This window comes from Choloepus didactylus, chromosome 10 (genome assembly GCF_015220235.1).
Source record: "Choloepus didactylus isolate mChoDid1 chromosome 10, mChoDid1.pri, whole genome shotgun sequence".
Taxonomy (NCBI): domain Eukaryota; kingdom Metazoa; phylum Chordata; class Mammalia; order Pilosa; family Megalonychidae; genus Choloepus; species Choloepus didactylus.
In genome coordinates this window covers 84,102,160-84,112,729 of record NC_051316.1, presented here as the reverse complement: position 1 = coordinate 84,112,729, position 10,570 = coordinate 84,102,160, and the positions used below count along the sequence as shown (strand labels likewise).

Genomic DNA, 10,570 nt, shown 5'->3' with positions numbered 1-10,570 from the left:
ATGAAATAAGCAATAATGACAAAGGATGTGATTAATACACTTTTTTAAGCCCAAACATACTTTTCATCTTAAAGAGGACAATTCTGACTTTTACTTTCTTTGTCCAGAACAGGACCTGAATTTAAGCTGCTATTTGAATAAAGTTCATAATCTAAAGTCATTTTTTTCACCATAGGATATTTTTATTTCAGTAGATAGCCTAATAAATGATCAGTTATAAACATTTTGTAGAATAAATGCCAATTTACCCAATAACTGTCACAGATACCAACATATTTCTATATCCAAGCGTAAAAGTTACTACAGTACTGAGGTCATAACTAACATGATTCTTCCATATAGTCAGACTTTGTTTACTATATAATACGGTCACAAAACCCAAAGAAGAAACCTTAGTTGAGTCCTTCTCCAAAGCTGCATAATTTTCCAAATAATTTTCCTCTGGTTTCAGAGCCTGTTCTTTTCTTCAATCCTTTTTTAGTCGTTTGGCTTTTGCAATATTTTCTTGACGTTTTTGTTTCTTCTTCTGCTCCTTTTCCCTGGCCTCAATCATCTTGGCCAATTTCCAGGATAGTACAGCACTTGCTAGGAACAATGGAGTAAGGGCCAAAATCACTGTTGTAAGGAAGCCATATGGGTCCTTTGCAGCCCATTCCACAACATACTCAGCCCAAGCCTTTATATCAAACATCTTTGTAGTGGTCTTAGGAAAACTTATGCTTGAGTCATGATCTCTGACTTTGTCCTGGAATTACTAGAGAGCCAATCACAATTTCAGATGACCCTTGGTTGTCGTCTTCTTTAGTTCTGCCATACAATTCTGAGAGAAGGTTTAAATTCATCAGACTGGCCCCATTTGGCTTTTACAGCTCCTCTGTCTGAGCTTCTCTCTCCCTTTAGCCTCCACTCCCTCACCATATCCTTCAGACCAATTAACAGCCCATCTGTGTGAGCCCGTTTTAACACTGGCCTATTTGTCAAACTGTCAGCCTGAAACCTGACAGAAGCACATCTTCACACACCATTCCCTATCTCAGCTCTCCCTCATTGCCTCCTTCCTCTCATTTTACCCCAACTTCCCAGTGGGCTCCACCCCCACATCACTCTTTTCCTTAACAACACTGGTCTTTTCTCTGCGTCTAGCAGGCCACTCCACACATTCTCCCTGTCTTACTTTACTCGTCTACCAAAGCTTTATCTCCTTCACCTTCAGAATCCTCCTTGCCACTGGGTCTTCCCTTTTTTTCACTTAACCTTCTTTGACCCCATTCCTGACTTTTTCATATTTGCCACCAGTGTCCTTTCTATCACTAGAACCTCCTTCCCTCAAACTCCCCCATTTTTACCCTCAAGACTGGGCTTCTCTCTGCATCCAACCTCTCTTTCACCAGCTCTTTTTGCCATTAGATCCCATTTTCTTACTGGATTATCTTCTAATGTTATCTCTTGCTTTCCCCCCTTCCCCTTCAGAGTACACTCAGACACTGAAAGCTATTCTCCAGCTACACCTCACTTTGTGTCTGAACCATATCGCTTCACCTAAACCCACTTTGTCTCAGGATATCAATCTCTTATCATGGTTCCCTCTTATTCATATGCAAAAAATTTCAGCATTAGTTTATACTTCTAAATAGTTTTATTGAGATATAATTCACATAGCATAAAATTCACCCATTTAAAGTATACAATTAAATGATTTTTAGTATATTCACAGATTTGTACAACTATCACCATAGTCAATTTTAGAATATTTTCATTACCTTCTATGATGGATAATGATATTGAGCATCTTTTTATGGGCACACAGTTCATTTGTATGTTTTCTTAGACAAATAACTATTTAAGTCCTTTGCCCAATTTTTAGCTGGGTTGTTTGTCTTTTTGTTGTTGAGTTATAAGAGCTTTACATATTCTCGATAAAAACCCTCATCAGATATGTTATTTGCAAATATTTTCTCCCATTCTGTAGGTTATCACTTCACTTTCTTGAAAATGTCCTTTAATGCATAAAAGTTTTTAATTTTGACTAAGTCCAGTCAATCTATTTTTTTGTTGTTGTTGCTCTTGCTTTTGGTGTTATATCTAAGAATCCATTGCCTAATCTAAGATCATGAAGATTTACCCCTGTATTTCCTTCTCAGACTTTTATAGTTTTACTTCTTACATTTAGTTTGTTGATCTATTTTGAGTTAATTTTTGTATGTGGTGTGAGGGAGGGGTCCAACTTCATTCTTTTGCATGTGGATATCTAATTGTCCCAGTGCCATTGCTGAAGAGACTGTTTTTTCCCATTGAATGATCTTTGCACTCTTGTCAAAAAATTAACTGCTCTTAGATAAAAGAGTTCATGGATTCTTTATTCTGTTCCATTGTCTGTATATCTATTCTTATGCCAGTACTATACTGTTCTCATCACTGTAGCTTTATAGTAAGTTTTGAAATTGAGACATATGTCCTCCAACTTTGTTCTTTTTCAAGATTGTTTTGGATATTCAAGACCCCTTTGCAATTCCATATGAATTTGAGGATTAGCTTTTCCATTTCTACAAAAAAAGAGCCATTGGAATATTAATAGGGATTGCATTGAATCTGTAGATCACTTTGGGTAGTATTGCCATCTTAACAATATTAAGTCTCCCAATCCATAAACATGGGATGTCTTTCCTTTTATTTAGGTCTTCTTTAATTTCTTTCAGCATTGTTTTGTAGTTTTCAGTGTACAAGTCTTTCACCTTATTGGTTAAATTTATTCCTAATATTTTATTCTTTTCAATGCTAATGTGAAAGGAATTGTGTTCTTATCTTCCTTTTACAATTATTTATTGCTAGTGTGAAGAAATACAACTGATTGTTGCATGTTGATCCTGTGTTCTAAACTTTGATGAATTCATTAATAGCTCTAATAGTTTTTTAATGGATCCTTTAGGTTTTCTCTATATAAAATCATGTCATCTGTTCTGGTTTGCTAATGCTGCCATTATGCAAAATACCAAAAATGGATTGGCTTTTATAAAGGGGGTTTATTTGGTTACAAATTTACAGTCTGAAAGCCATGAAAATGTCCAAATTAAGGCATCAACACAAGTATACCTTCAGTAGGCCAGTGGCATCCAGAAAACCTGTTAGCTGGGAAGTCATGTGGCTGGCATCTGCTGATCCTGGATTGTGTTCAGCATCTCTTTCTGCTCCTGTGTATTCTTCAAAATGTTTCTTTTGGGTGTCTTGTCCTCTCTTAGCTTCTCTGGAGCAAACACTGGGGAAGCATCCCCAAAGTGTCAGCAAAAGTCTGCTTTCAGTGGCTGTCTCCAAAATGTCTCTCTGAGCTGCTCTGAGGTCCTTCTGTTTGTGAGCTCTTTTATAATACTCCAGTGATTAAATCAAGACCCAAGCTGAATGCACGGGGCCACACCTCCATGGAAACAATCCCATCAACAGGTCACACATTAATCAAAGGTGTTACTAGTCACATCTCCATGGAAACACTCAATCAAAAGGTTCCAACATAATCAACACTAATGCGTCTGCCCCCACAAGGTTACATTAAAGAATATGGCTTTTTTTCTGGGGGATATAACATATACAAACCAGCACATCATCTGTGAATAGGGATAGTCTTTACTTCTTCCTTTCTGTGCCTTTTATTGTCTTTTACTTGCCTAATTTCTCTTGCTAGAACTTCCAGTACAATTTTGAATAGAAATAGTGAAAGCAGGTATCCTTTTCTTTTTCCTGATCTTAGGGGGAAGGCTTTCCATCTTTCACCATTGAGTGTAATGTTAGCTGTGAGTTTTTCATATATATCCTTTATCTTGTTGAGGAAGTGTCCTTTTATTCTTATTTTTCTGAGTGTTTTTTTAAAAAATCATCTTCTTTTGTAATGGAAGCATTTAGAAGTACAAATTTCCCTCTCATCACTGTCTTTACTGCATCCCATAAGTTTTGGTATGTTTTCATTTTCACTTGCTTCAAAATATTTCTTAATTTCTCTTGTGATTTATTGACCCATTGGTTGTTTAAGAATACATTGTTTAATTTCCACATATTTGGAATTTTCCACTTATTCTCTGTTGTTGATTTCTAGCTTCATTCTAATGTTGTCAGAGAAGGTACATTTTATGATTTCAATATTTTTTAACTTATTGAGACTTGTTTTGTGACCTAACATATGGTCTGTTCTGGAGAATGACCCATGTGAATTAGAGAAGAATGTGTATTCTGCTGTTGCTGGGTAAAGTGTGCTATATATGCCTATTTGGTCTAGTTGGTTTATAGTATCATTCAAGTCTTCTTTTTCACTATTGATCTTCTGTTTAGATGTCCTATCCATTATTTTTTTTTATAAGAAATTTTATTTTGAGATAAATTCAAACTTACAGGAATAGTTGCAAAAACAGTACAAACCCCATACATAGAACTCCAGCATACCCCGACCCCCCTCCTCCGATACCCCAATCCACCACCTTTAACATCCTGTCACACCACCATTTCTTTCTTTCTTTCCCTCCCTCCCTCCCTCTCTCCTTCCCTATCATTCATCATCTATTGCTCTGTCTTCTGAATATATGAGAGCAAGCTGCACACGTCCTTGAGAAAACAATATAATTCACATATACATTTCCCATGAACAAGAACATTTTTAAAAATATAATAATAATATATTTAATATGAAAAGAGCTTTTATAAAACAACAAGAAAAAGACGAAGCAACTCCAGTGGGAAACAAGGCAGAGGCTACGAAGAGTAGGAGGTGTGTGTGTTTATGTCCTCATACCTGTCGGCCTCTCTGCAGGGCTTCTGTCTTGGCGAGGTCTTTACTTCCTCGGGGTGTAAAGATGGTTTCTTATATTTCTTCTAATACTTTTATAACAGTGTGTTGTTATTTGTATTTTTTTTAATCCAGTTGGAATTTGTTTTATTTGGTTGGTTTTGGTATGGTTCAGGTAGGGAACCTAGCTCTTCCTCCCCTCTACACGAATATCCAATTGTTTTAAAACCTTTTATTGAATGGTTAATGCTTTCCTTACTGATCTAAAATACCATCTTTTTCTTGACTCTGTCCTGTTCCAGTTCCAGAATCACCTTACTTAATTCCAGTTTCTTTGTAACATAGTTTGATAGGGCACAAGCTCCTGCTCTTTGATCTTCTTTTTCACACTTTTCGTTACTATTCACACATATTTTCTCTACCAGATGTCAGCTGGTCACTCTTCCTAGAAACAAAACAAAACAAGACAAAAAAAAAAAGAAATGTTGGGATTTGAATGGGATTACATTTCCTTTCGAGGAACATTGTATCTCATGCCATGTAATAGTTCTTCTTACTGTCATTCAGAAGTTTTAGTGTTGTCTTCACATAGGTCTTACGCATCTTTTGTTCAGTTGATTTCTAGGTACTTTATCTTTTTTATTCCTATTGTGAATGGGATCTTACTTCCATTACATTTTCTTTTTTTTTTTTATTTTGAAATAAATTCAAAGTTATAGGAACAGTTGCAAAATACAAACCCCATACACAGAACTCCAGCCTACCCTGACCCCTCTCCCCCAATACCCGAATCCACCAACTTTAACATGCTGTCACATCGCTATTTCTTTCCCTCCCTATCTGTCATCCATCATCTATTGCTCTGTCTTCTGAACATATGAGAGCTAGCTGTACACATCCTTGAACAAAGACTGTAATTCACATATATACTTCCCATGAACAAGAACATTCTTTTATGCAATCCCATTAAGCGCAGCTAAGAAGTACAAGAGATTCAACAATGATACAAAGCTTATATTCTATATTTCCTTTTCCTTATGTCTCAGCTGTGTCCCTTTGAGCCTCCTGTCCTCCATCCTCCGATCCCATCCAGGTTCATCCTTGGCATTCAATTGGCATCTATTTGGACTGTCTTTATTATTATTTTTTTCAATTGTGGAAACATATATACAGCCTAAATCTTCCCATTCCACCCCCTCCCTAGCATTCCATTAGTGGGATTAATCCCATTTAGAATGTTGTAATGCTCTTTCCCACCATCCATTACTAGAAATTTCCCTTCACCACAAACAGCAACCCTATACTCATTTCTTAACTCCCCATTGCCCATTCCCCCATTTCTCTTAACCCATACTCTACTTTTCATCTCTATGGTCATATTCTCTGATAATTTCTTTGTGTTTACTGTGGGCCTTAAAATTAACCTCTTAAATCCATAACAATCTTGTTTTTCTTTGATACCACTTTCACTTCAATAGGACATATAAACTATGTTCCTATACTCCTCCATTCCCCCACCTTTATATAGTTGTCTAAAATTACATATTTTACATTGAGTTCAAAACCACTGATTTGTCATTAGAGTTTGTGTATTTTATATCCCGTAGGAAGTAAACAGTGGAGTTACAATTCAAAAATTATTGACTTCTATTTGTATTCCATTGTGGTCAGAGAATGTGCTTTGAGTATATTCAAAAATTTTTTTTTTTTTAATTTATTGAGTCTTGTTTTATGTCCCAGCTTATGGTCCCTTCTGGAGAAAGATCCGTGATCACTAGAGAAAAATGAGTGTCCTGGTGATTTGGGATGTAAGGTTCTATATATGTCTCTTAAAATTCTCTATATCTCTTTCTCCTTTCTTTGTTTCTCTGTTGGTAGGGCTCCCTTTAGTATCTGAAGTAGGGCAGGTCTTTTATTGGCAAACTCTCTCAGTATTTGTTTGTCTATGAAAAATTTAAGATCTCCCTCAAATTTGAAGGAGAGTTTTGATATGTCATGCCACTGCCTTCTTGCCTCCATGGTGGCCGCTGAGTAGTCACAACTTAGTCTTATGTTGTTTCCTTTGTATGTGGTGAATTGCTTTTCTCTTGCTGTTTTCAGAACTTGCTTCTTCTCTTCAGTATTTGACAGTCTGATCAGAATATGTCTTGGAGTGGGTTTATTTGGATTTATTCTATTTGGAGTTCCTGGGCATTTATGCTTTGTGTATTTATATTGTGTAGAAGGTTTGGAAAGTTTTCCCCAACAATTTCTTTGAATACTCTTTCTAGACCTTTACCCTTGTCTTCCCCTTCTGGGACACCAATGAGTCTTAAATTTGTACATTTTATCAATCATATCCCTGAGATTCATTTCAATTTTTTCGATTTTTTTCCCCATCCTTTCTTTTGTTCTTTCATTTTCTGTTCTGTGATCCTCTGGGACCCTGAGTTGTTGTTCAACTTCCTCTAATCTTGTATTATGAGTATCCAGAGTCTTTTTAATTTGGCCAACATTTCTTTTATTTCCATAAGATCTTCTATTTTTTTATTTACTCTTGCAGTGTCTTCTTTATGCTCTTCTAAGGTCTTCTTTATGTCACTTATATCCTGGGCCATGGTCTTCTTCTTGTCCTTTATATCCTTTGCCATGTTTTCGTTCCTCGATTGTAGTTCTTTGATTAATTGTGCCAAGTACTGTGTCTCTTATGATATTTTGATTTGAGTGTTTGGAATTGAATTCTCCATATCATCTGGTTTTATCATATGCATTAAGAATTTCTGTTGTTTTTGGCCTCTTGGCATTTGCTTTGCTTGATAGGGTTTTTTCAAGTTGTAAAAAGAAGATACCAATCTAATTTTTCAGAAACACAGTTTGGTGGTGTACACTTTCTCTAACTAACCAGCAGATGGCGTCTGTGAGTCACCTATACCCCTCAAGTCAGTTCTCAACTTTGTCCTTGTGGTGTGTGGGGAAATGATTCTTGTGGGGTTCAGTTAGAGAACTCAGTTTGGGTGTGTTGCTGGAGCCGTCCGCCCTGAATGTGGGGCGTGTATCCGGGTGGCCAGGGAGGAAGGGCGGCTTTAATGTTCAAATCCCCCAGGTTCCTGGAGATTCAAGGCCACCGCAAGAGTCTAAGCCTTCATTTCATTTCAGCCCCAGACCCTCTCTCTCGCTGTCCCACAGACCACCGACTTGGCGTAGCGTCCCTGGGTTCTCTGAGCAGGCCCCCCTCCCAGCCACGATCCTCCAGGACCTCTGCCGAGTGAATGCTGTGCTACATCACCGGTGCGTGCTGTCCCTCAAGGGAAGCCCCAGGTCGCTGGGCCATGCAGGGACGCTCTCAGCCTGATGCAAAGATGGCCGAATGGGGCGTCTCAACCCCCACTCCTTGCACAGTTCCTCCTTCCCAGCTCCGGGACAACTGGTGGGTCTCTGGGCTGTGGGCATGGCCACGGGCAGGAGTTTATCCAGCCCTCCGGGGAGCCAGCTGCTAGCCGCGGGGTTTCTTTCTTCTTCCAGCTCTCCCCTCCACTCCCCCGGCCCCGGGGGTATCTGCAGCGGGCTATCCTCCAGGCCAGACACCGAGAGGCCAGCCCAGCCCCCTCTTGCTGTGTTTTACTTCATGGTTCCCATTGTCACAACTGCAGACGCTCCTGGGTTTTTCCCTTTTTTTTTTTAAAGAACAAGTTGGTCTCCAAATGCCAGCCCCTGGCTTCCCCACACTGCTGTGCGGCTGCGGGTCTTCCAGCCAGCTTACTCACTCGTTTCAGAATGCAGACTCCCAGTTTCACCATGTATATGGCCCCTGTGGTACTAGCAGACCTCATCCGGCTGGCGCATCGCTGTAACCGGTATTCTGGGTCACTTTCTGGTTTTTATCTAGTGTTTTTCATGGAGGTGTTTTTTTGCCCTGTCTTACCTAGCCACCATCTTAATTTTCCACAAGAACATTCTTTTATGCAATCCCATTAAACGCAGCTAAGAAGTTCAAGAAATGCAACCTTGATACAAAACTTTCATTCTATATTTCCTTTTTTTTTTTTTTTCTTAAGTCCCATCTGTGTCCCTTTGAGCCTCCTCTCCTCCATCCTCAGATCCAATCCAGGATCATCCTTGGCATTTAATTATCATCTATTTAGACTGTATTTTTTTTTTCAGTTGTGGAAACATATATACAGCCTAAATCTTCCTATTCCACCCCTCCCTAGCATTCCATTAGTGGGATTAATCATTAATTAAACACATTTAGAATGTTGTAATGCTATCACCTTCCCACCATCCCTTTCTAGAAGTCTCCCTTCCCCCCAAACAGAAACCCTACATTCATTTCTTAACTCCTCATTGCCCCTTCCCCCACTTCTCAAAACCCCTACTCTACTTTTCATCTCTATGGTTATATTCTCTGATACTTTCTTTGTGTTTACCGTGGGGCTTAAATTTAACATCTTAAATCTATAACAATCTTGTTTTTGTTTGATACCAACTGAACTTCAATAGGACACATAAAATGTGTTCCTATACTCCCTCATTCCCCAACTTTTATGTAGTTCTTGTCAAAAATTACATATTTACATTGGGTCCAAAGCCACTGATTTATCATTACAGTTTACGTATTGTAGATCCTGTAGAAAGTAAATAGTGGAGTTACAAATCAAAAATACAGTAGTATGGGTATTTATATTTACCATGTGATCTTTAGTGGTACCCTTTATTTCTTCATGTAGTTTCAGTCAATTGTTTAGTGTCCCTTCCTTTCAGCCTGCTCAACTCCCTTTAGCATTTCTGATAGGACTGATCTACTGGTGGTGAAGTCCCTCAGCTTTTTTCTCTGTCGGTTGGGCTCCCTTTAGTATCTGAAGTAGGACAGGTCTTTTATTAGCAAAATCTCTCAGCATTTGTTTGTCTGTGAAAAATTTAAGCTCTCCCTCAAATTTGAAGGAGAGTTTTGCTGGATAAAGTATTCTTGGTTGGAAATTTTTCTCTCTCAGAGTTTTAAATATGTCATGCCACTGCCTTCTTGCCTCTATGGTGGCCATTGAGTAGTCACTACTTAGTCTTATGTTGTTTCTTTGGTATGTGGTGAGTTGCTCTTCTCTTGCTGCTTTCAGAACTTGCTCCTTTTCTTCAGTATTTGACAGTCTGATCAGAATATGTCTTGGAGTGGGTTTATTTGGATTTATTCTATTTGGAGTTTGCTGGGCATTTATGCTTTGTGTATTTATATTGTGTAGAAGGTTTGGGAAAGTTTTCCCCAACAATTTCTTTGAATACTCTTTCTAGACCTTTACCCTTCTCTTCCCCTTCTGGTACACCAATGAGTCTTAAATTTGGACCTTTTATTTTATCTATCATATCCCTGAGATCCATTTCGATTTTTTCCCCATTCTTTCTTTTGTTCTTTCATTTTCTGTTCTGTAGTCCTTGAGGAGGCTGAGTTGTTGTTCAACTTCCTCTAATCTTGTATTATGAGTATCCAGAGTCTTTTTAATTTGGCCAGCAGTTTATTTTATTTCCATAAGATCTATTTTGTTATTTACTCTTGCAATTTCTTCTTTATGCTCTTCTAGGGTCTTCTTTATGTCCTTTATATCCTGTGCCATGCTCTTCTTCATGTCCTTTATATCCTGAGCCATGCTCTCATTGCCTGTCTATAATTCTTTGATTAATTGTGCCAAGTACTGTGTGTCTTCTGATCTTTTGATTTGGGTGTTTTGGTTTGGGTTCTCCATATCGTCTGGTTTTATCATATGCTTTAAGATTTTCTATTGTTTTTGGCCTCTTGGCATTTGCTTTACTTGATCCCTAATTTGACAGAACTGCAGC

At 38.2% G+C, this 10,570-nt stretch overlaps 1 protein-coding gene across 1 annotated transcript; it reads right to left on the bottom strand.

Annotated features, from left to right (window-relative positions):
* Positions 1 to 211: 211 nt before the first annotated feature.
* On the bottom strand, positions 212 to 744 carry LOC119505176 (small integral membrane protein 15). Its single transcript, XM_037797830.1, has one exon. It carries the CDS (start codon positions 689 to 691, stop codon positions 467 to 469), a length of 225 nt encoding a protein of 74 aa, XP_037653758.1. The 5' UTR covers positions 692 to 744; the 3' UTR covers positions 212 to 466.
* Between the last annotated feature and the right edge of the window lie 9,826 nt (positions 745 to 10,570).

Bases quoted from the DNA above. Each gene is read 5' to 3' on its own strand.
- LOC119505176 (XM_037797830.1), bottom strand. From the start codon at position 691: ATGTTTGATATAAAGGCTTGGGCTGAGTATGTTGTGGAATGGGCTGCA.